Genomic DNA, 26,537 nt, shown 5'->3' with positions numbered 1-26,537 from the left:
CACAGAGATGACCCAAGGATTTTGTCCTGAAAAAGGTGATACTCTATGTAACAATAAGAGGTTTTAGTCTCTTAATTCCTCCCATTCCTAAAAATTCTCCAAATCAAACCACTAGCTGTGATTTGACCAGTTGAGAATACTGTCATAGTTAGGGACCAGAAAACATTGTATTTATGAGGATTTCTGTTCAGGAAAACACAGAATTATCAGGAAAGAATTCCTTAATGAGCCCCCTTGGGGTGGTAATTCAGGACCTAGACTTAGAAGTTGGCTGATCTCCAAGGCTTTAGAGATGAGAAAAAAACTTGCCAAGGAACAGACAAGGGAAGATCATGCTTTTGCTCTTGATGGGGAAAGAGAAATAAGAATAGAGCCTGGAAAGGGGAGAAGGAGCCCCTCAAATCTCCATTCATTCACAAAACAAAACAAAACAAATAAAACGTGCTTTGAGTGTATTCTTTGGGGTTCTGAACTGAATAGATATGGTATAAAAGGAGAGAGTGTACAGACACAGGAGTGAAAAAATGACGGGTCTGTAGAGGGTCACTCCCTAGGGAATCTCAGAAATGGGCAATAGCATTTGGAAGGATCGCTAGCCAGGGTCTTGAGGTCTGAGACAATTCCATCCGGATGCCCAAGAAGACCTTCTCTGACATGTGAGTTCCTCTTCCTATGTAACCTCAGAAGTCAGGGAATTGACAACCCCACATCACGTTGTTGATTCTCTTAGATGTGGTCACATGTGAGCCTTGGGTCAGTTTGTTGCTATCCATCTCTTTCTCTCATTAAAGCAACTATCTCTTGCTCTCAACCTAGCAGTGTCATTTTTCCTGTAGTTGAAAGGATCTTTGTCATCAAGATTTTAAGGACTCTGGCCAGTGAAGCTCTGAGCAGGTCCTTATTTCTTTAGACCTCAGGGTCCTGATTTATAAAAACGATAGAGGTGAGGAGGGAAAAGTTGAGGTAATTATCCCTTAGGTCCCTTTCAATTCAAAATTGAGTGAATCTCACTGTATTAATCTCTTGTGCATCTTCATTCCCACTCATACTTACTCTTATGACAAAATAAATTTTACTATTAAAATAAAAGAATCAGATTTTTTTTAATAGAAGTTATTTCCTTAGTGGTAATTTCTCCTCTAAGAACCATCAGTCACTTAACATGCACTGGTTTTGTTACTTATAATAAGGATTTTTTAAAGCTAAGAGGAACCAGACAGATGGTGTCAATGCATAATATTTTTTAGTTCTCTACATCTTTCCCAAATTGTATGAGCATTCTCTTATTTGTGTCTGTGTCTGCCTCACACATCGGATTGTTAGATCATTGTGAGTCAAAACAAAATGATACTTCTCTGTATCCTCCTAAAGCCTAGGGACCATGCATTGTACAAAGTGAACATTTAACAGAGAGTTGTTCAATTGAATTGAAAATTGCATCGAATCAAAAATTTTGTATTGTAATAGGCTTGGTTATGTTGCAGGAATAAAATGATCTCTAAATCTTAGTGGTTTAATGCAACAGAGGGCCTTCTTTTTTCCCTTGTCAAGGCAAAGTCACCTATGGGATGGGGTGAGAGTAGGCAGAAAGATATCTGTGGTCCACGCAGCCACTCAGGGACCCAGGCTGAGGAGCTTCCTGCTTCCAACTGCTGTACCATCTCAAACACCTGGCATCTTCAGAGAAAGAGACTGAAAATTTTCTCAAGAGCTTTTTCCTGCCTTCTGCACACATTTCATTGACTAGAACTAATCACATGACACTGTCTGCCTAGACGAGTTTGGAGAGAATGGGCTCCCATTCCTTTAGGCAAGAAAATTGCCACCAAGATTGAGAATCACTAACAATGTCTGTCACATGCTTGACTCAATTGCTCTAATATTTTGGAGATAGTGGACTTCTTTGAGAATCTTAGGATGAGATGACTATGCTCTCTTCCTGAGGAGTAAACACCTGTATACAGAAACTTACTAAATATTTTACATAATGTTCAGATTTCTTAACTTTAAACCCCATTTACTTATATTCTGTGGATCCAGGAGCCAAGTGCTAAACAGGCATGTTTAGCACTTGGTAACAGACTGACGGATGTAAAAAATACATGACCAGTGTTCTGTTTTAATTTCATGTTGACAACAGCCTGTTTATTTATTTAGTAATTTGTTCATTTCAGATGAGGCATCATATTAGATACATGATTAACGGATGTTCTGTGTTTGTTTTTACCAGGAAAAATTTGAGGGTTTGTTCCGGACTTACGATGACTGCGTGACGTTCCAGCTATTTAAGAGTTTCAGACGTGTCCGAATAAACTTCAGCAATCCCAAGTCTGCCGCCCGAGCCAGGATAGAGCTTCATGAAACCCAATTCAGAGGGAAGAAACTAAAACTCTACTTTGCACAGGTAAGGTAATTTTTACCAAAGTTAATCCTTTTGCCCTACATTAGTTCTTGCCTTTTAAATGTAAACAGAGCTCTTTTCTACTTTCAGATCAGTTTGTAGTCTATAATTAGCTCACTGAAAAATAAACTTATATCATGATTCTTGGGCTGGGATAGCATAGAGGTTTAGAAAGCAGGCTCTGAGAATTGATGGTCTGGGTTCTAAACTGGTTAATTATATAACCTCACTGGGTCTCAGTTTCCTTATCTATAAAATAGGGATGATGACTTATCCTCCATACTGCTGTTATGAGGATTAAATAAATTATTGGGAATTAAAATGCCAAATAAATACCAACTAATAATTGTAAAGAATACTCTAATCATAACTACTCCTAACCTTCCTGGCAGGGTTATAATTAAAACTTAAATTTTATGACAGGTTTAGTGGACTGTATACCTTTTCAGTGATTCACATTCATGATAAAAGGTTATAAATATATGGAAATTAATTTTGTGTTTTACTTAATCTGAAATTGAATTCTAGCTGTTCCAAAAATGGATGCGTAATTCTTGGCAATGAACACAGTGCCCACACAATAGACAATCAATGTCCATAATATGCAATCAGTAGATGTTTTGATTCATCTCTTACTGGTCAGTAAGCATTGTTTCCACCTTCAGACTCTACAAAGATGGTACAGTGAAAAGAACATAGACTTTGCTTCTCTTTAGGGCTGAATAGCATTCCATTTTATGTATGAGCCACTTTTTCTTTCTCCATCATCTATCAGTGGATAGTTAGATTGGTTCCAGGTCTTGGCTATTGTGAATTGTGCTGCAGTGAACATAGGAATGCTAATATCTTTTCAAGAGCCTGATTTTAATTCTTTTTAATACCCAGAAGTGGAATTGATGGATCATATTGTGGTTCTACTTTAAATTTTTTGAGGAACCATTAGCAGTGTACAGGAGTCCAACTTTTCCAAATTCTTCCCAATGCTTGTTGTCTTTGTATTTGTTGTTGTTGTTTAAATAGACATCCTGACAGGTGTGTGGTAATAGCTCATTGTGTTTTTAATTTACATTTTCCTGATAATGAGTGAACTGAGCATTTCTGTGTCATCTTTGAAGAAATGTCTATTCAAGTCCTTATACCACTTTTTAATCATCAGTTTTTGTTTGTTTGTTTTTACTATTGCGTTACAGGAAGTCTTTTTATAGCCCCTTATCCTAACTTGGTTGCAAATATTTTCTTCCATTCTGTAGACTGCTGTTTCACTTTGTTGATTGTATTATTTTCTGTGCAGAATACGCTTAGTTTGATATAGTCCCACTTGCTTATTTTTGTTTTTGTTACATGTGCTTTTGGTGTCATATCCATGAAATCATCGCTAAGGCCAATGTCATGAAGCTTTTCTCAGAGTTTTATAGTTTCACATCTTACATTTTAAGTTCTTAATTCATTTGAGTTGGTTTTGGGGTATAGTGTTAGGCAAGGATCCAGTTTTATTCTTTTTGCATGCAAAAATCAGTTTTCTCAGCACTGTTGTTAAAGAGACCATCCTTTCCTGATTGTGTATTCTTACCACTCTTGTGGAAGATCACTTGACCCTATATATGTGGCTGTATTTCTGAGCTTTCTATTCAGTTCCATTGTTTCCTATGTCTCATTGCAGCACCATACTATTTTGATTACTGTAGCTTTTAAATATATTTTTAGATTAGGAAGTGTGATGTTATTTCTCTCAAGATTGATTTGGCTATTTGATGTCTTTCATGGCTCTATATGAATTTTAGAATTATTTTTCCTATTTCTGTCAAAAATAAATCATTGGGATTTTGCGAAGGATTGTATTGAATCTGTAGAATACCTTAGGTAGTGTGGACATTCTGCAATATATGACAACATGAATGAACATCAAAGACATTAGCTAGTGTAATAAGACAGTCACAGAAAGACAAATATGGCATGATTCCACTTATGTGAGGTAACTAAAATAGTCAAATTCAGAGAACCAAAACATGGACTTGTGGTAGCCTGGGGCAGGCGGAAGGGGAAATGGGAAGTTACATCAATGGGCATAACATTTCCATTAGGCAAGATGAATAAGCTCTAGAGGTCTGCCATGCAGCGTTGTATCTACAGTCCACAATAGTGTATTGTACAGTTAGAAATTTGTTAAGAGGTGAGATCTCATGTTAAGTGTTCTCACCACAATGAAATAAAACAAAAACTACAGAAGAAAAAGAACTTAGACTTTGGACTCAGAGCCATGTTCAAATCCCAAACTGCTAATAACATGTGTGACTTGTAGAAACCTCAGTTTCCTCATCTGTTAAAACCCTACTTGTCTCCTTAGAAAGTTAAGCATAGAGTTACCAACTGATCCAGCAATTCCACTGCTAGGTATTTATTGAAGAAAATTAAAAATTGGTGACAAACAAATACATGTATACATATGTTCATAGCAGCATTATTCACAATAGACAAAAGGTAAAAACAACGCAAAAGTCCATCAATGAGTGAACAGGTAAGCAAATTGTGGTCTATTCATTCAGTGGAATATTATTCGACTGTTGAAAGGAATGAAATAGCAATACATGCTACGACATGGATGAACCTTGAAACCATTATGCTAATTGAAAGAAGCCAGATACAAAAGGTCACATATTCTATGATTCCATTTATATGAAATGGTAAGACTAGGTAAATCCATAGAGATAGAAATCATACTGGTACGTGCCATGCTCTGACTGGAGACAGAAATGGTAGTTAACTGTTTAATTGGTAAAGGTTTTCCTTTGCAGTGATAAAAATGCTTTGGATATAGATAAGAGTGGTGGTTGCAAACATTGGGAATGTACCAAATGCCACTGAATTGTTTACTTCTAAATGGTTAATTTCATCTTACAGTATGTGAATTTCACCTCAAGGAAGAAGGAAGGAAGGAAGGGTGGATCTGGGGTAGATCTGAGGACTGCATTATCAACATCAGCTGGGAATCTGTTAGCAATGCAAATTCTTGGGCCCCACCTCAGATCTACTGAGTCAGAAACTCCGGAGCGACGCTCAGTAATCTGTATTTTGGCAAGCTTTCCAGGCAGTTCTGATGCACATTAAAGTTAGAGAGCCACTGTTCTAAGATAATTGAGCACATGGTGGGTGGTAAGGAGTAATTATTAAGGCTGAAAGTGAGACTCTGCACCTTAGCGTACCGTTGTGGTGCATCGGAGCCATAATGAACCACGTATCTTCATTTCTCCTCTGTTCAAAAGGTTCAGACTCCAGAGACAGATGGAGACAAACTGCATTTGGCTCCACCACAGCCGGCCAAACAGTTTCTCATCTCACCCCCTGCATCTCCTCCTGTTGGCTGGCAGCCCATCAGCGATGCCACCCCAGTCCTCAACTACGACCTCCTCTATGCCGTGGCCAAACTAGGACCAGGTAAGCTCTATGGCCTTTTAAGAATAAACATGTGTCAGCAACCTGGAAAAGCCAAGTGAGATGAACCACTTTGAAACCCTGGGTTTATGGTCGCGTCTGTGTTTCTAAGGGATTTGTTGCTGTGTGTGGACAGTGAGAGGGATGAGGAATGAGACTGCAGCACCGGACTTTGCAGCTGTTTAAAAGCAACTCCGGAACCAGTCCTAACATGTGACATCTGAATTGCAATGCAGACAGTTCAAGATTGGGAAAAAAAACTACTTAATTCTTATGGGGTTTCTCTCTATACCACAGTAAAATTATTTCCTCAGAACAAACAACATGAGCTCTAGCAGCTGGCATGAGGCTTTTAAGCTGTGCAATCCTGTTTTATTGCTGTCAGAGGTGTGCCCAGGGACCGTCTGCTACAAGACAACCTGGTTGCCAAAACGAAGCTTCCAAGTCCCCAAGGAGTTGGTCACAGTAGCTTCTAACTTTAGAAAAATCTTACAGTCACTTTGTTCCAGCGTTGGGATTTACCTTGGATTTAATTGTTTTCAGTGCAGTGTAATATTCCATTGGATGACTATACCATCACTCTTTATGCATCCATTCTCTGGTTGATGGACACTTAGATGTTTCCAGTTTCTTGCCATTACAATTAAATCTACAGTTAATATTCTCATGCATATCTCCTGTTCACTTTTCCCAAAGTTTCTTTATGCTTTATATCTAGTAGTGATATTGTCCTCAATTTCAACAGATGTTACCACCTTGCACGCCAAAGTATGTTTCCTGCATTATAGCAGGAGAGGAAATGGTGGAGGGGCTGCAACCAGGAGGCAGCTGAGGTTTTAGGCACTATGGATCCCAAGGGAAATGATGGCACTGCATCTGTCCCATTTACTGGTAGTTCTCCTCCTGTGAGACGGGGCTTTAAATATGTGACCCTATGCCCTGACTGCACCCCCAACAGATTCTAATTCTATTGATTTGCATCAAATCCAGGCATCAGTATTTTTTTAAAGCTTTCCAGGTGATTCTGATGTACAGATGAGTTCAAGAACCACTAGTAGCCAAATGCCAAATACCAGGGATGGTAAATGTATACTTTCTGTTCCTTAGTGTGGTCAGGAAAAATTTGGACCAGAACCACCCACCCCAGAAAACTGCAGTTTTAGTCATCACACATGGTGATTCTTACATACACTGAATTTTGAGAAGCCTGGTTTTTACAGCCACCCGCTGTCCTGTTTTACCCAATAATGAGGGGTTCCTGGGAACTTTCAATGCTAAGACCAGGAAATTGACAGGCAAAACAGGAGGAGCTGGTCACTCTATGGGATCCTCAAACTGGGATGAGGCTAATTTGATTAATAAGCACTCCCTGCAAGAGAATTACTGGCTGTCCAATGTGTGGCCTGAAAGTTAAAGTATGAGACTCTCAAGAGCAAGCTCCTTGGGGGTTTCTTTGAAATCACCATCAAGTCACTCAGCTTCTGGGGCCTTTAAAATGGCCATCGGTTTCCCTCAAAGAGCCTTTGTGGGAAGCAGTAGGTGTCTAAGGGTAGGTGGATAAAAGAAGCAGTATAATAATAATAAGGGAGATATGCATGAAATGTGATTTCCTGGTTCACATACAGGAATCCTGAGTGTATGCTCTCCCCATCCAAGGAGAGCCATGTCTGTGATGGGCGTGAATGTTGAGTGTAAAAGTTGTGTCTATGCAAGTCAAGCCTTGCAGAGCCATTTCCCAGGGTAATTCAGGACACTTCAGAGGCAGGCAAGCACAACCCCCCAAATGGACCAATCAGAGCTGAGGTCCTTGGCGCTGCCTGTTTGACTCTTGAGCACAGGTATTAACAGGAACACATTTGAACACTTTGTGCAGTTGATCTGAATGTCAGCAAATGGAGCTCTTCATAGGATTGCTAAGGTCTTGGCTAGAGGAACTAGGAGTCACAGGCCAACTTCTGTTTTACAGGGGGGGGGAACCTCGAGACCCAGAGAAGGGGGGAAGGGACTTACTGATGACAGGGCTTCCAAGGCAGTGCTCTCCCTGCTTCACTGTAAAGGAGGCCCTGGCCAAGTTGGACTTTCTGACCTGCCGAGCCCAGGGGTGTCTCATCCACTTACTTGGAGCTGGTAACTTCAGATCATTTTTCATCCAGAATGGGAAAGAAAATTCATATGCCTTTCATGTTCACAAAGCTTGATGCAAAGACAAGATAAGGGCAAGTCTTGGACACCTCATGGCTCATGGAGCTGAGTCCAGATGTGGGGGGGCACGTCCAGGACTGGTGGAGGCAGATGGGACAGATGGAGTCAAAATTCAGCCTCAGAAGAGATGCCCCTGAACCTGGCACAGAGGAGAGAGGAGAGAGAGTAAAATGGTCTTAAAGAGAAAACTAAGGGTTTTTTTAGAGTTATGACTAACTTGTCAACAGTGATAAAAATGCATTGATTGTGCTGCTGACCTACAAACCTCACCATTTCTGGACTGTTTGCCATTTCCAAAGTGCCCTGCTATGCGATAAGCAGAGACGGGAGCGATGACTCTCCCCATTTTCCAGAGCAGAAGACAGCTGTATAAAGGTGAACAAACTTGCTGAGCTGACACAGCTGGTTGGTGGCCAAGGCTAATGTCAAGCCCAGCTCTCTGACTCCCCACTTGGCCAGATTCAATGGCCGGCTGCCTCAGTGGACTTTAGGCCTCCTGTGCTCTGACAGGCAAATGTTCATCCTAACCCTGAGCTGACAGGGACCTGTGACGCCACTGTAACTTCCAGAAATTCTAACCCAAGGTCTGGTAAGTGTGCAAACAAAGGCCTGTGCGCTACGTGTGCAAAAGCAAATCTTGCAGATTTCCTGCTTTTTAAGGATGACTAATACTGCATCCTATGGAGCAGCTGTAATTTGGATGCATTCTCTGGGATATCTTTCTCTCCACTCCTTGACAACAATTTGAGACTATTTTCTTTATTTAGTCATCCATTTGTCCTTTTCCTGTGTCCTTGAAGCTTCTTTACCCCACACAGATGAATGGTGTGTATCCAGTGATCAAGCTGAAAATATCACAGAGTTCTGACTGAGGCCTTGGCCTCTGGCAGCCGTTTCAGCTGCAACAATGAGGGTGCCTCCCCCCCCCGCCCCCAACTGAATCCCTGCACCCCCTGCCTCCCCCCCCCCCGCCGTGAGGTGCCAATACAAGGAGTCACTCCTTCAGTCTCGTCATGGCACTTTGCACAAAGACTCGCTCTTCCTTGTGGTCATTTTCTATCATTTAAGTTATCACCTTCCCTACTTTTTGAAGGGAGAATGCCTGTTTTACTTGTTTTGGTGTTCCTGCTGCCTGATGGCACCTTACACATAGTAGATGCTCAATGAATATTGAATGCCCTGGCCGAGTGACTCAGATAGTTGGAGGGTTGTCTCATACACCAAAGGGCTGTGGGTTCTATCTCTGGTCAGGGTGAGTAAAGGAGGAAACTGATGTATGTTTCTCTCTCACATCAATGACTCTCTCCTACTGCACTGTTGGTGGGAATGCAGACTGGTGCAGCCACTATGGAGAACAGTATGGAATTACCTCAAAAGATTAAAAATGGAACTGCCTTTTGAACCAATGACTCCACTACTAGGATTATACCCGAAGAATCTTGAAACCCCAATTCAAAAGAACTTATGCACCCCTATGTTCATTGCAGCACTGTTTACAATAGCTAAGTGCTGGAAACAACCTAAGTGCCCATCTGTAGATGAGTGGATCAAAAAACTGTGGTACATTTACACAATGGAATACTATATAGCAGAAAGAAAGAAGGAACTCCTGCCATTTGCAACAACATGGATGGAACTAGAGAGAATTATGCTTAGTGAAATAAGCCAGGCAACGAAAGAAAAATACCATATGATATCACCTAATACAGGAAACTAAAGAACAACACAAACAAAGGAACTAAATAGAACAAAGAGCAGAATAGCAGTCAATAGGGGGGAGGGGAGAGGGAGAGAAGGGGGATAAGTAAGGGAAGGGATTAATTAAAGAGCCTGTATGAAAGACTCATGGACATGGACAACGGGGAGGGATATGATTGTGGGAGAGGGGGTGGGTTGGGTGGGGGAGAGAAATTGGGGGAAAAGGGGACAACTGTAATTGAAAAACCAAAATAAAAAAATTAAAAATATATATATATATATATAATTCAGATATACAAAAAAAAAATGACTCTCTCGCTCTCTCTCATCGATGTCTCTCTCTCATCGATGTCTCTCTCTCATTGATGTCTCTCTCTCTCCCTTTCTCTCTCTCTGTCTCTCTCATTCTCTCTCTCCTTCCCTCCCTTCCTCTCTCTTCTTAATCGATAAACATATCCTCAGGTGAGGATTTAAAAATTTTGAAAAGAAATATTTAATAAGTGTATAAATGAAGCTATTAGCCTGCCTAGAGATAATTTTTTCACTGGCAAATTTTTGCTTTCTTATGGCTTTAGCCAAATTGAGCCAGGCAGCACTAAATTAATGGTTTTCTCCAATGAGAGGACTTCTAGCATTTCCATTTTTAAAAAATAATGATTTAGTAAAGGTAATTTTTAAGCCTTTGGCAGAATCATTCCAGTAACAAATTATAACTCGTTCCATGTTAAAGGATGACTACCTCAGTTCCAGGAGCACAGAAACAAATTAGAAGGAGAGCAGAGAACAGCGACCCACGTAACTGAAAGAGTGGGGCTTGGCTTCAGAGGAGTGACTAATAGCACTAATTGGTAGAACTGAGTGACTGAGGAGAGATGCAGGAACTGAAAGGTGCTGACAAAAGTCAGTCTAAAGAAAGAGCATCCTGTGGCTGGGGTCAGGGCTGGGATCATGACCCCTTCAGCAAACTGCTTGCTGGTGGGAGCTTTACCTTATCAAGCTGCTAATGACCTGTCTTATAAAGACCCTTTCATGGAGGACAAAGGTGAGGATGAGGACACAGAACTCGGCTCAGACAAGCAGGGGCAAAACAGTGCCCCTGTTCTTTAAGCAAGGAACATGGGTGACCATTATCCAGAATGCCCTGAAACTTCTAGAGAGGCTCTTGAAACAAGCATGGAGAGGACAGGCAATTTCCAAGGAACCAGATCAACCCAAACCTGTGGGTCACCTTTGAAATCCTTAACAGGATGTTACAATATGAGACTAGGACCCCCTAACACTGGAGAGGCACCTCTCAGTTCTGTTGATCAGAGAGAACAAGCTAATATTCTGGAAAATATCCCCATGACTATATGTTCTGTTTTGGATCCCAAAAAAGTAAATAACCAGATAAATTAGAGAAAAAAATTAAATAGAAACAATGACCAAAACTTTATATAGGGCTTACTACATGTCAGATACTGTTCTAAAAACATTATTCTATTATCACATTTAATGCCAAAGCAACTCTATGAGACAGGCATTGTTATTTTCCTCATTTATTCAGCTGGGGAACGTGAGGCACAGAGTGGTTAATTTTCCCGAGGCCGCACAGCTGGTAAGTTAAACCATGTTCCTCTGCCGCTGTCAAGATTGATCAAGCCACCACCCTTACCCTGGGCAGTAAAAAATTTGAGAAACTGGAAAGATCTCTTGAAGAGTAAAATTAATTTCTCCAGAAAATATTCAAGATTGTTGCAAAAGGAAATTTAAAAAATGCAAAACAACTTATACATTTGGTTCCTCCACATTTCAGCTCGGTGCTTTCCTCTCTTGTCCAGGGGAGCTGGTGGGTCAGAATTTGCCTTCCTTGGCTCTGTTTAAAGGACAGTCATCACCTCTATAGAACAGAAGCTTTCTGCATTTGTATCAGTCTCCCTGGTGAATTTAGAGAAGCCATCATTTAACAATGACCTAGACAAAATAAGATGGGCTTTGACCAGGGGGAGAAAGAATTGAATATTTATTTTGGTTTATTGTCTAATACCCATTGTTCCTGATTTCAGAGAGAGTATAGTGCTGTGTTCTCTTTGAATGTAAAACAAAATAAGAAAAACAAAAACCCAGCCCAGCAAAAGAGCTTATCTCTACCAATCAGCAAAAATGGCAAAATAGAGATGTAGGCTGCACTAAATGCATGGTAAATCAGTGGCGGGACGTGAAATGCCAGTCTTTGTTCTGCTCTCTAGCATGGCTCTGGAAGGTCATGTTCATTGTCACTGAAAATGCCTGCAGGGAGTGATATGAAAAGTCATTGTCTAGTCCCTTTTTTTATGCCTGCTATTTTTAGCTCTTGTTAGGGAGATCAATTTTAGTTAACTGCAGAGGAAGGCTCAGAAAGGTGCTCAAGTTTCAAGTTGCATACATCTGCTATATTTAGGGTTTTTTTTTCCAAATTCTTCTCCATCAAAGCATGCCATTGTAAAGCAATTTTGCTGGTTTGCTGCTTGGTATATATGTTGTTTTCTCCAAATGGAAAATATGTTTTATTAATTCATGTAACTTGTAAGAAAGACTTTTTTTTTTTTTTTTTTTTTTTTTATCCCAGGCTCATTGATTTAAAAGTAGAGAAAATCTCATTTTGAAAATATACATGAACACCTATATTTTGGGTACATGTTGTGTAACTATCACACTATAATTCTTGTTAAACAATTACTATTTTCTGATCACAAATATGAAAAGCAAATAAAACAGCCAGTCTCCTGTATTGTCATTAATGCAATCTCTTTGGGCCATTCCTCACCCCAGGGACATAGATTTCTGATCTTGGAATGTATGCTCCTAATTTTCCATTTTCTTTCAATGCCTTTTCCCTGGAAAAAATATTAAAGGGTTTTCATCTCAGCACATATTGTACAATTATCTTCAATCATTATTGAGTAGCAATATAAAATGCTTCCTTTTTTTAAATTCACAGGTAAGAACATTGTAGAACAATAAAAAACACATGACCAAAATGTGTGTACACTCATGCAACACTTAGCTCTTCCCTTAGCCAGGCCCCTGACTCTGGGAAAGGCAGGACAGAGGGACCCTTCCCAAGGAGGAAACCTCGTGACTCTGGCCAGCACACAGAGAGCTCAAATGAACAGCTCTTTCTTCTCTTATGTTGGCTACTTTCCTCCCACCCCATGTGGACAAGCCTCTCCTCACAAGCTTTACAGGGCCCTTTGTCTCTGGTCCACCTTGACCTTCCCACTCCTTCTCCCTCTATGGTTTCCTTTAGTGTTTCTCACCCTTTCCTTTCTTCTAGGGCTCCAGCTCTTTGTTGCAACAACTAATTCAGGTCAATCAGTTGTCCCCATGAAGTATTTTAGATCCTAAGGAACTCAAGAGGGAATGAAGACAAATGGCCACCCTTATCCAGTCTTAGAGGAAAACCCCCAGAAGATAAGCACACTTTCTTTAATTGAAGTAGAGCACCACTTACAACAAACCAACAGAAGTATTCTCCCTCCTTTCCACTTTCCCTTCCTCCCCACCCAACCCCTCGCCCCTTCTCCCTGGATCATCTTACCAAGAACCTCTTCTTTTTTTCTACTTTATCTGGAGCAGGGCTAAGGATGTGAGGTGAGAAAAAAGACTCCAGTCATTCATGTCAATAGCATTTTCTCATTATAGGAAAATATGAGACCTACTGAGGCAGAAAAGTTGATGATGTGCACCATCCCAACCTTACTCCTAACATCAGTGCCTATGTGGTGACCATGCTATGACCTTCACAGACCTCAGCTGGAGGCCTGGCTGCACCACTTGTTTGTGGTGACCTTGGCCACTGTACTTCACCCCTCAGGGTCTTTTTAGTAATGGCAATTATTTGACAATTTGCAAGGTCATCTTGAAGATGGAATAATGAATACACATATAGCACTTACTTAGCCAGGGGCTGGCACATAGACATTATCACATTCATGGTGGTGATCACTCTGCTCTGAGCAGTGCAGATTAGCAGGGCATCCTCAGATAGATGTTTCCTCTTCCATTATATGAATTAAGAAATGTAGAGCTCTCCAGCCAGAAAGAACAATGTGCAGGTAGTGGTGATTGTTATTCAAGTTCTACTGTTCTCTGAACTTTCAGTGAAATATTTGGGGTGGTCTGTGCTTTGCTTCAGACTCTTAGAAGGCATTCTTAGAAATAGCAGGTACACACAGGAAAAGGGACAGAGTTGCTACTGGGTGATGATCCCACCCTCATGTCCAGGCCCTACCATATTAAATATGAGTTCATGGAAACAGAAAGGAATCAGAAAAAACTGCAAAGGACTTCCCTCCCTGGAATATTCCTTTCTCCCTGCAAGGTTTCTTTTAACACTAAATCAGTCTTTCCAATTCTACTTAGAAATAAGTTCTTTTTTAAGTATATTATGTTGATTATGTTGTTACAGTTGATCCAGTGTTTCCCCTTTGCCCCCCTCTGCCCAGTACCCCCCCTTCCCTCCAGCAGTCCCCTCCCTTAGTTCGTGTCCATGGGTCACGCATGTAAGTTCTTTGCCTTCTTCCTTTCCGTACTATTCTTAACACTCCCTGGCTTGTTTTGTTTTCACCAATTATGCTTCTTAATCTGCTGTCGCTGCCGCCACCACTGCTTGTCTGAAGCACACTGCCTCTCCTCCGTCTCCGCAACTCCACCCCTCTTACTAGTCTGGATGAATGTGGTTGTTGGACTTCCATATAGCTTGATTTTCTGACAGTTCTAGCTGTTGTCGTTTTTGAGATCTGGTTGTAATTCTTTCTATGGTTGCGCGAGGAGGCAAACTGTGTCTACCTATGCTTCCATCTTGACTGGAAGACCAGGAATAAGTTCTTTCTCCACTCTCAGATTGCAGCTGTGATGTTAAGTTCTCAATAAGTCCCTCTGCCTGGGAATATCTCCTCTTTTTTTTTCTCTCTAGCTGTAAATGAAGCTCCAACAAGAAGAAAGGTATTTCTCTTGCTTTAGGATAAATGAGTAGAACTCAGGATGTGAGTTTGAATCCAGATGCTACATTTCAGTAGCTATGTGACCTTGAGAAAGTTTCTTAACTTCTCTGTGCCTCAGCTTCCTCAAGAGTAAAATAAGATTGTTGTGAGCATCAAAAAATATAGTACATATGTATCCATATATCTAGTCCTGGGCATAGTAAATGCTCAGTGTGTGTTACTTATTTATTGTAACTTGGCTCTCAAACCATATCCTAGTCTTCTGTTAAAATGTGAGTGCCTATTTTAATCTCTTAACTCAGTGTTTCTCAGTGTGATATTTTGGAACTGACAGTCCTACACATTGTAGTACACTTAGCATCTTTGGGTATCACCTACTAAAATGCCAGTACTCACACCCAACACAGTCCCTATGACAAAAAAAAAATAAATCCCCATCACATTTTCAGATACTACTGGTAGTGTATGAGAACCGCACTAATTACACTTAAACAGTGTTTTCTAAGATGTGACAGAGCCACAGAGGCAAGGGCTGTCTAGTAAGGTGCTAGAGGCACCAGTTTGGAGCAGATGAAAAGGATAGCACACAGAAGTGTCACCTGCTCCCCTCCCCCCCTTCCCAAACACACATACACACATATTCTCTCTCTCTCTCTCTCTCTCTCTCTCTCTCTCTCTCTCTCTCTCTCTCTCTCTCTCTCTCTCTCTCTCTCTCTCTCTCTCCCCCTTACCCTCTTTTCTTCCCTTTGTGTAGAGCTCATGAGGACAGCTCATCTCTGTTCTGTGCATTGTTGCTGGGGCAGTTCAGCAGGGAACTGGCCAATCAACTATCAAGATGTTTTGCTCACATGGCCGGCAGGTGGGATGTGGCTGCTGGCTGAGAGCTCAGGAGGCCGTGGGTCAGGTGCCCTGGTGCCTCTCCATGTGAGCCCTTCACGGGCTGCTTGGGCTTTCTTACAACATGGAGGTGAGGTTCCAGGAACGAGCATGCTGACAGAGTATGGTGAAGTGCATGGCATTTTTGTCACCTGACTCTGACGTCACACTGGTTACTGCTGCTATACTGTGTTGGTCAAAGCAGTCAAAAAGGCCTGCCCAGGTCTGAGGGGTGAGAACACAATGGGAACAGTCCTTGATGAAGGAGTGGCAAGGTTATCGAAGAGCAGTGATGGGCAGGAAATATTATGACCATTTTCACAAAGCAGAAATAAGCTGCTACAAGACATAACTTTCCTTTTGAGAATTCACCTTTAATATGAAAGATAATAAACTTAAAGCAAGAAGGAAACATAGAAGGTGTTTTTTCAGGGTCCAAAGTCACCATAAGAGATGTAGATTAACTCAGTCTCTAACTTATAGTCCTTTTCTTTTTATAATTTATTAAGTGCTGTCTTTTGAGGAGATTCACTACTTGAAGATCATGCCTAGAATAACTAGCAACTGGCCAAACAAAAGCAGGCAGGGTGCAAAAGGAACAAATACTCCTTCTTTAGCTAGAGAACAAATATTCATTAAAAATATGAGTTGCCATGAAGATATATTAAAAGTAAAAGATAAAACTAGCTCCCTTTCAGTAGTCTCTTCCAGAATTTGAAAACAGTAGGAATAATGGGAGTGGTAGTAAGCCCATCCTCTGAAGTCAGACAGGGTTCGATGAACTTTGATCAAATCCTGGCTCTGGCATTTACTACCCGTGTGATCTTTCACTTTCCTCCTATATAAACAAGACATTATAAAACCACATGACAGAAATGCTGTCGTACTTAAATATCTAATTTATGTGATGTACTTAGAGCTGGGTCTGGCATTTGGCAAGTGCTCAGTAAATAGTTGTTATGTTTAAGGCAGATGGCAAGTTTCTATGTTCTAGCACTGATAGCATACTGAAAATAAGGGAAATGCCTGCCCTTCAATAGTTTTCAGCTCAGCTGAAAAGCTAAAACTTACACAGGGTTAACTATAGGAGAAAAATTCACATGTGCGTATGTACTGGACCTTACACAGTAGGCCATGAACAGCCAAGCTTGATGCCCTCGTACATCATTAACATATTTATTGAGCACTTATGTACACCCTAAACTACAGCAATCACAAAAGATGTTCAAGTCCTGGCTTCAGTGGTTTGAAACATAAAACATTGCCATATGAAATACTGAATAATAGAAAACATGATTTAATCAAGCATTATAAATACATAGTTCGCACTATATCAGAAAAAGAAAATCAGAGATCCCATTAAAAAGGCAACTTGGAAATGGGTATGAAGAGAGAAGAAAAAGGAGAGGAACTTACCAATGAGGAGAGGAAGGGGGCAGTGTTCAAGGGGAAAAGGATCATTCAGTTTTGAGGATCAGAATTCATGACACTTCACTGTTAACTTGGAACCCAGCAAGTCATCATCCACCCCTTCCTTCTGTTCCCAATAGTGACTCCGCTGAGTAAAAGCTCTTTGCAATTAATCAGCAGCTTCATTCTTTAACTGTTGTGTAGCGTAACCAGATTAACTCATCATACTGAAAACCAGAAATTGTTTGGGAGGCAACACTGACCACAATATCACTTTAAATCATCATATCATGCATTTGGGGGGGGGGGCGGAGCTGTATAAAGTATGTGACACATAGTTCTTGACTTTGTAGTATCCCAAGGAGGTGGTGGTTACTCCCATTTAACTGATGAGGAAAACTGAGGCTTGGAAATGTAGAACGCTGAGAGTCACATCACTAGTAAGTGAAACAGTGAAGTTTTCAAATGTTTTGAGGAAGTCTATTCTGGCAGGGAGATTACTTCCTGTGGTGAGGAAAGCAGCTAAGAGTCCTCTGGGTGGGAGGGGGTGAGCCGTGGACAGATCATTACAAGCAGGATGTGCAGTGGGAGCTCATGAGAACTGTTTCAAAGTGATACTCAGTGATGTTCTGTGACGTCATTACAGGGGGTGAAAGTGGATTCAGGGATCACCCACTCTAAGAAGTTGCATCTAAGAGAAATGGGATAGCTGGGAAGAGAACGCAGATTGACAGGGAAAATACATCATTCTACTTCAGATAAGTGAGTTTGGAAAAGAGTAGGAGTCTCAGATGGAGATGCCAGCACGTCAAGGTGCAGCTGTGAGATCAGGCCTGAATACGTACAGAGCTTCTCAGAGAGACAGGAATGGAGAGCTCGTGCTGTTCCAGAGAAAGAGTCTTCCGAGAAGAATGGCAGCAATGCTGAGAAATAAAGCAAAGCTTCGTCTTCTGCCTGCTGAACTTTGCTGTATTTTGAAAGCCTCCAGTGTAGGGGTTACATTTATTCCTGGGAGAAGTCATATAAGGACATGTTCTAGGAGGTACTGAAGTTTTAGGAAGGTTCCCCTCTTGCTCCATCACAAAAGTTTTCTTATTAGGAATCTGAATAGTCCCAACTCTGCTTGACTACACATAAATATAGTCCTATCTGTATTATCTGCTCGCTCTTAACATAGCTGCATTATGCTGATTTTTGCAAACCATGCATAATCATACTGATTATTGTAGAAAGAATTCAAGAAGGGCCAACTCTTGGCCCATACATCAAAGATAACGTAATAGAGAACTTCCTGGGGCACTGGGACCAACAATCACCAACACTCCTCTCTGTGATTGTGCCAGAATATGTCACAATGTCCTCCAGCAGCCTCATGAGCATGGGGACTCAACCTCCTGCCTCCCAAGGACAGGAAGCAGCCCGTGGGCACCTCTGCTTCCTCCAGATGTGCAGGGACAGGGACATCACCTGCAAACCTGTCTCCATTCAATTAGGAAAAGAGGAGACAGGCTTTTGGCATCTATTTTGAGCAGTGGCCAAACCTACATCCGTTCCAAAGGTCTGAATGAGATTTTAACTTTGACCACATGCTAGAGGACTTTGCCTTTGTGTGGCTGGGAATTTGTTTCATGGGCGTGGCTAGAAAACTCTGATCAATGTCTCTTCTAGGGGCTCTTGATCCGGGCCTGCTTTCTGCTCTCAGGGGAAAGGACTCTTGAATACGGACTGGAGGAGTGAGACTGTGCTGAGTGGAACTCCACTTTTCCTTCCCAAGAAATGGTGCCCCGCGTGGCCCTGCCCCACCACATCATGACCCGCCCTGCCCCGTCAACGCGAGTCTCCATGGGCTCCTTGTCCCCTAGTGAGCCCAGTTGGTCCCCAGGCAGTGGTAGCATTGATGTCAGCCCTCATGATAGAGGATTAATCTAAAGCCCAAAGGACAAGAGAGGCCAAAAAGAGAAATTTAATCCAGCCAGACCAAAGCTATTTCTTTTTATTTTGTGGGCTCTCAACAGCTATTTAGCTTTTCTGGATTTTGATAGTAAGAAAGTTTCCAAAAGTGGAACACTGAAATGTCAGAATTAAGGGGATCGCAGCAATAAAAAATCTCAACTACCAAGCGATCCGACCTTGGCACCTTGACGTAAAACTTGTCCTGCACGGGGTGTCCGCCCACAGGGGGCCCTGCACAGTGTGCTTGCTCCTCCCCCGTTGTGAGTGGGCCCCAGCATCCCTGGACTGAGAGGAAGGCACCCACTCGTGAAGAGTAAACACATTGTGACTAAAGGGGTCTGTAAGGGAATGTTCTTTATCCAAGCCAGGGCAAGCCAATGGTTTGATCAAAAGGCTAGCTTCATTATGTATATTTTACTACTTTTTTTTTTTTTTTTTTTAATGCTAACTTACCAACAGATGAGGAAAGGGGCAGGATGTCTGGTCAGTCCCCTGTCCCCTGGTTAAAGTCCCTGTGTCAGCTCCTCATGCCCAGGTCCCAATCTCCATACTTGCTCTGTTATGGCCAACTCTTTCCTGTCATCCCTGCCTCCGAGGACAAGAGACTGCTACTCCCTTCTTCTCTGCATCACAACTGGCAGAACCATGAAGGAGACTTCAGTGGCCACCTGTTTCTTCAAAAGGCACTTCTCCCAACCTGTGAACTTCAAAGAGATTCTACCCACAGAAACAAGAACCACCTCGTTTGATTACTCAGACATCACTTCGTCCTCTGTGCCTTGTTTGAGAGAATCTCTCATCCAGAACTGCGAAGTGCTCTTCAAGGAAAAAGAAAAGTGAAGAAACCCTGAATTCAGCAAACTCGGTCACCATTTGCGGCGGAACTTTGCGAGACACCCTTTTCTCCCAGAAACAAAGATGACAGTGTCAAAGCTTAAGCAGCGCCGACGGCTGGGAGGGCTGCAGGTCTGACTTGCACTCCCAGCTTCTTTTCCTTTCTGCATCCTGGCACCCCACTCTGCACTGCCCTCTGCCTGCACTGTTATCATTTTCCAATGAAAGTTCATGCTGCATCATGGAGGAGCGGAGGGGCATGTTATGGCGCACCAGTGCCCTCCCGGGACCACAGCCCCCTGCCTGTCACACAAAGCCCTATAACAGCAGAAAACCTGGGGGTGTGGGGTACCAAGGTAGAGGTCACTAAGTCAGAATTTGCAAGGTTGCATCCTCATACTGGAATACTCTGTTTTTAACAGTAAGCCTGCAGGTGTTTGAGAACCACTGTTCAAAGATGCCGCCAACCAGGCCTGCCCAGCCCTGGCCCAAAGGCTTTTACACACTCTTGGATAAAGCCGGTTCATGCGGGTTCCTCTCTGTAGCAATATCTGGAATGGTTCTTCTACCTTGGGATTTTGACAAAAATGACAAAATACTTTAAGGAGAGCAGAATAAATGCATTTAAATGAGCTACAAGGAGCATCTATATGTCTAGCTCTGCTGCAAGTGTGTGCAACATGTAATAGAGTAACGTGAGGGTGGGTGGCGGTGCCGTTAGGTTGTGCCATCCATTCCTGTTCTCCAGGGGGGACAGGCCACACGTCCCAGGAGTCATTCAAGCGAGAATCTCCTTCCTGGAGTTGCTCCATGTTCCCTGTTTGTGACACTCTCCTTTCCGGAATCTGAACTCGTCCGCATCAGCTCATTTATGTCGGAGATGTACTACTGTGGACACAACTCTACCTACAATTTCACCAGATCTGGACTTCAAAGTATAGAGTCTGTATGAGCCACGTTTCTATGGCTCTGGTTAGTTCTATCCTTCTTTGTTGCTGCCAACATGCGGGGGATGCTGGAGGTGTAATGCTCCAATTTTGTGAAATATTTGTGGCCCTCACCCAGGAAAACCTTTGCTCTATACACCAGGATGTCGAAAGGGGCCCAGGAAAGACTTCCCTGGCTTCACGGAAAGAGAATGCTCTCTGCAGCATGAGGCTATAATACCTTGCTAGGGCTCCAATAACAAAGTAGCACAAACGGGGGGGCTTAAACAACCAAGAGTGATTGACGCAAGCTCTGGAGTTTTGACAGGGCTGTGCTCACCCTTGAAAGTGCTAGGGAAGGACCACCTCCAGCCTGTCTTCTAGTGCCTGGCAGCGCCTGGCTTGTGGCAGTGGAAGGCGGTCTCCTTGAAGGAGTACCTGTATCCTGGTCTTTTCCATAACGACACCCGCCATTTTAAAGCAGGGCCCACCCTAATGGCCTCATTTTGACTTCATCATCTGCAAAGATCCTAATTCCAAATAAGGTCACATTAAGGTCCTAGGAATTAGGATTTCAACGTGTCTTTTTGCGGGGGGGCGGGCGTAATTCAGCCCCTAACAATAGCTGACTCTGAATGTTTAAATCTGTCCCAGCATAGCTTAGAAGAGCTTTAATACTTACTGAGTGATCAGTATTCCTCCTTCCCTAATGTCAGCGCCCAGAATTTAACACCGTACCTTGTTAAAGTGTGCTGTTTTCACCGAGATGTGCACAGTAGCACATACCTCGTACCCGAGACCTGAAACTGACAATACTTGCTCTAGTGGCCCAGAAGGGGCACTTTTCACAACAGACTGAGGATGACAGGCAAGGCTCCTGGTCTGGGTGATGTCTGACTGTGATCATGGAGGGGAGACAAGATCTAGGGACTCTCAGAGAGAGGTGTGGCTGTGCCCAGTAGAAGTTGTTGGTTGGGTGTGTATAACATGTGGCTGTCGTGATTAGGGGCCAGCAGGTGAACCAGTTTGACCAAAGCAAATAGGGAATCATTGGAGATAATGTTGGAAAAGATTGATGAGATTGTACAGAATCTTTTGTCCTAATCTAAAGAATTAGGACTCAATCTCATTGAGACCTGGAGAGCCATTGAACAGGAGTGTGTCTGGGAGACATTGCTTACAGATGTTTCTGTTGACTCATGAAGGATAAGAAGTAAGGGATAGGATGTCAGGAGAAGATGAAGATGAAGATGAGCATGTCAGAAGCTGAGAAGTAACAAGCACACGGACTGAGAATGCCCCTCCTCCTGTTCCACCACCGGGACGTCTTTCTTCTCCCTGTGCCTCAGACCCAAGTCAGCCGTCACCTCCACTAGGGAGCCCTTAGAGTTACTTGCTCCTTACAGTTTGGTACCATAGTCCTTGACATATATTATCACCCAGGCCTTACTTCCTATGACACTTCCTGTTCCCAGACGCCACCACTGGGCTGTGCTCTTGGGAAAGACACAGTTTTGTCGTTGTTGTTGTTGCGCTTTGTAGCCTTTATGACTAGCCATGGGCCAGACCATGGGAGATGCTGGGCAAATACCTCCTGAAGGGAAAAAAGACAAGAATCCTGCTGGCTGACAGCAATTTGATTCCAATTAAGAGTGATAGAAGTTTAGGACCGAAAAGGACCTTGGTAGTCACATAACTCAGTTCCCCAATAACTATGACAAATCCCAAACAAGCACTGATCCTGGCTTACTGCCTTATTCTATCCTGGGCAGCTCTTGCTGTAAGACATGTCTAGCTGGAGAACTCAGAAAATCCCTTATCCAAAAGGTGAAAAGGTGAAGTGATTGGCTCAAGGTGACTCAAAAATTAGCAGCAACGCTGGGAAATTGAAGAAAAACTGGTAACCCACCAACGGACCCGTTCAGTCCTCTCCACAATTCTATGGAGTGAAGGTATTGCCATTTTGACATTAACAGTTGAGGACTTGAGGCTAAGAGAGGTTCAGTGACCCATTCAGTGTTGTACAGCTGATTGGTGGCAGGTCTGGGACATAGTGACAGGTAGGTCGCATTTCATTTCCCAAGGCCCAAGCTGCCTCTGGGTAAGATCCCAGGTCTCCTGAGATGACAAGTTATTCTTCACACTTCCTAAGAAAACCTTCCCAAAGAATCTATGTCTCACCCCCACTTTTCTTGCTTTTCAGGAGAGAAGTATGAGCTCCACGCAGGGACTGAGTCCACCCCAAGTGTGGTCGTGCACGTGTGTGACAGTGACATCGAGGAGGAGGAGGACCCAAAGACTTCTCCAAAGCCAAAAATCATCCAGACCCGGCGCCCCGGCCTGCCGCCCTCGCCCTCCGTGTCCAACTGAGCTCACCGCTCTGCCTCGAAGATAATATCTGTCTCCTCTTTATCATGCTTTCCCCCCCTGTTGTTTGTCAGAAAAAAAAATTGCCTTTAAATCACTGGGTGTTTGGTTGTTTGAGATTCCTCCCTTGTAATCAAGCCTCTCAGACAAAAGGGCTAGGAAAGGTGATATGTTTCCTGATCATATCATACCCATCAAGTGTAATCCATTATTTAGATAGAAGATTCTAGAGAAAAAAAAAGTAGTATTTTCTTATTAAACAATCAGCACAGCCTATATCTTCATTCTCTCATGGTGACCCAAGCCAGAGACATCAGTGACAAATAGCACCTGTGTTGTTTGTGAGCTGTTTCAGTCCCAGTCCTGATGTGTGTGTGTTGTTTATTCCTGGCCACTTAAGTAGGACCATAATTAAACTTGACTTTGACTGCATGAGATATCCCTCTCTGGTCTCACTCAGTCCTCTGCATCCCAACATTCCCAGGACATGCATGATCACCAGCATTTATTTTCATGATTTGAGGATGTACTATTAACTCACAGATTGTCAGCATCCAGCCATGTCCGATGTAGGTTAGGAAAATTATCAGCATCGTCCAGCTCAAGAAGTCTGGGTATATTCACTATTTTGAGTCAATACTTCATAGCTCTGTCGAAATTCCTGGAGGCAAAATTGAGCTTGGCCCCAAAGATATTCCTCGGTAGATTTTGAACAGCACCTCCATATAGAACTTTCCCAGCCTCGTTGGGGAGGCTTGTTCAGGGTGATAGAGACTGATTTCAGACAAACCTATTTATTACAAAAGTTCCTTGGCGTCTGAACGATTGTTTTTTCTCTTTGTATATTTGTACAAATGTTTCAGCCGTGCTTTTAAAATCTGGATGTTTTTTATTTAGTGATTGTTCAGCCATTTGCTGCTTAAAAGCATAATATGTGCATTGCTTAAGAATGCGTTCATATACTAATACAGATAATCAGATAATATTACACTCTATTGTGGATAATGCTGAATTTTGAAAGGACACACAACTTCTCATGCCAATATATACATGATTAGCCAACATCTTTGCTATCAAACCACTTGTTTTTAAATAAAGTGAAGATGTTAATGTCAGTTGTAGACAATTTGGATGAAGCCAAATCTCCAGAATGTAGCAGCTTCTGAGAATAATTAAAAAGCAAAGTATGATAAATAAATATGCCAATCCTACTCATGCAATGCCCATATTGCCCCCAAACTTATTTGTTTTCGTTACATGTGATTTTTCTATTTCTCTAGCCCAAAGTGCATTACAGAAGATACACCTATAGGACCATTACCTTCTGCTATATGTGCCAGGCCTCTCATCTACTCCTGTACATTAATGAGTTACTTTAGATGCAAATGCCAATTACAGTGGAGTGGGGAAATGCTTTTGTTACCCAAGCCTCAGAAGAACACACAAGAACAATAACACAGCCTACTGATAGAAGGATTGTTGTGGTTTTTTGATTAAGGTGTATGTTAGTTTTATCAGAAACTTAAAACATAGACTGATCACTCGGAAATTAAAAGTCCGTTCTACTGTGAATATAGCAATATAGTACTGGACACAGTATAGGTGAAACTGAGGACAGCATTGCTTGTAAAGTTCTGAGTGTTCATAAGAAAAATGAAGGCTCCTCTTAAAAATAAAATCTGAGGAGTGTATAATAAGCAAATGCTTTGACTTGACTGCTGTAGAGTTTTGGATTTTCGTCGACAAACGAGCGGTTAGGCTTACTAGTGGAGAAATGTCGCCCTCTAGTGGAAGAAATATTGCCCTCAGCCATTGAGATGAACAGAGACGTGCCGCTGCGGCCATTTTGTGCTGAATCTTCTCAATCTTATGAGGGCTGATTTTTAAAGCTATTCAAAATTTTCAGAATGCAGGTTCTAAAGAAAATCTGGATGAGAGAAAAATATTTGGAAATGGCTTATAAGTGTTTAAAAACAGATACATCAGACATTTGCAACCAAATTTAGTAAAAGTTGAAATGACCAGTCTGGGTAGCCATAAAATAAAAACTCAGTGGAGTGTATGACCTAACTGGTTAGTTTTGATGAACTTTATTGCAAAGTGTTCATGTTAATCTGTCTCAGATCAAGCAATTATTTCATTGGATTGGGTTTTGAGGAAGGGAAGAAGAATTTTTCCCAGGAGAGCGGGAAGTGTTTCAGTGAAGCTCCTAGCACTGTGAAAGTCAGAATTGCCTCAGCATTTCCATGATGCACATTATGCAAACCTCTATAGCACTATTTTACGTTTGAAAAGTTTAAATATGGGGGAGGGGGTGGGGGTGATTTCCACCAACTGAATCATTTGTGCACGTGTATAGCTCAAAGAGCTTCTACTTCAAATATACCTGGTGAATGACTCTTTGTCCATGTGGTGTAATTTTTGTTATCTGTTGCGTTGACTCTTTTTGAGCGGTGATTGTGGAGGAGAGCAATGCAGCCTATAGTCTTAGTCTTTCTAAGACATTACCAAGAGATGAGATTAACTCACCTAAGCTTTTCCGGATAGAAGCAGAGGGTGAAGCTGCTTGGCCACCTTCTCTTGAAGGCGGACTTTAGGCAAAGCCTGGAGGAGTGGGTTGGGTTCTGATGAGGGGAAGTGGGAGTGCCCGTGTTTTATTGTAATTATTCCACCTTCTCGGTCCTAGTCATTTCAAATGTACTAGGATCCTCGAGACCCAAAGTAGGCAAAAATTTGTCACACAGAAGACAAAAAGCACTATCATAAAAAAAAAAAAAAAAAAATGATGGGTACATTGTGTTTTGTTAAAATTAAGAAAAGGTATTTAGATATTTGCACTACATATAGTTGTTAAATAACTCATATCCAAAATGTAAAAACAAACAAAAAACCTCCTACAAATCAATAACAAAAAGACAGGTAATTCATTTTTTTAATGGCCAAAATACTTAAGTAGGCACTTCCCACGTGCTGGCAATTCATGCATACACACTCATACCTAAAATACCCATATGGCCCATAAACATTATAAAGTGCTCAACGTCTTTTCTCATCAGAGAACCTCAAGTCAAAATCTCAAAAGGGTACACCACACACCTGTCAGAATGGCCAAAACTGAGTGTGAGGCAACATGAAGTGCTGGTGATGACCAGGAGCAAGGTGGGGTATAAGCTGGTGCCTCCACCTGGAATACTGCTAATATAATACCTACCTACCTGGGAGCCATTCACTCCAGGACACACATCCAGCAGATATGAATTTTCATATCTACCAAAGCACTGGTACCATAATATCCCCAGCACACTGCTTATAGTAGCCAGCAGCAGGATACCACCCAAATGGGCTTCAACTGCAGAATGGATAAATAAGCAGCGGTACATTCACACACAAAAATATATTGCAAAGCAATAGACAACACAAATGACTGGGACATGGAATAACATGGATGGATCTCAAAATCATCCTTTTGAGCGAAAC

The 26,537-nt window shown here is 42.1% G+C and overlaps 1 protein-coding gene across 4 annotated transcripts in view; it reads left to right on the top strand.

The window, feature by feature from the left end:
- RCAN2 (regulator of calcineurin 2) overlaps positions 1-23,497 on the top strand; it is a 250,950-nt gene extending 227,453 nt beyond the window's left edge. For all 4 annotated transcript variants that reach the window (XM_090282529.1, XM_090282528.1, XM_090282531.1 and 1 more), the window contains 3 exons: positions 2,231-2,404; positions 5,662-5,833; positions 22,897-23,497. In XM_090282529.1, the coding sequence (XP_090138655.1) occupies positions 2,231-2,404; positions 5,662-5,833; positions 22,897-23,063 (513 nt within the window). In that variant the 3' untranslated portion in view covers positions 23,064-23,497. The remainder of the gene's footprint in view (positions 1-2,230; positions 2,405-5,661; positions 5,834-22,896) is intronic.
- Positions 23,498-26,537: the final 3,040 nt, after the last annotated feature.

This window comes from Furipterus horrens, unplaced genomic scaffold, assembly GCF_987537825.1.
Source record: "Furipterus horrens unplaced genomic scaffold, mFurHor1.1.pri manual_scaffold_6, whole genome shotgun sequence".
Taxonomy (NCBI): domain Eukaryota; kingdom Metazoa; phylum Chordata; class Mammalia; order Chiroptera; family Furipteridae; genus Furipterus; species Furipterus horrens.
The sequence above is the reverse complement of the archived record's forward strand: the minus strand, read 5'-3'. Positions and strand labels throughout refer to the sequence as shown.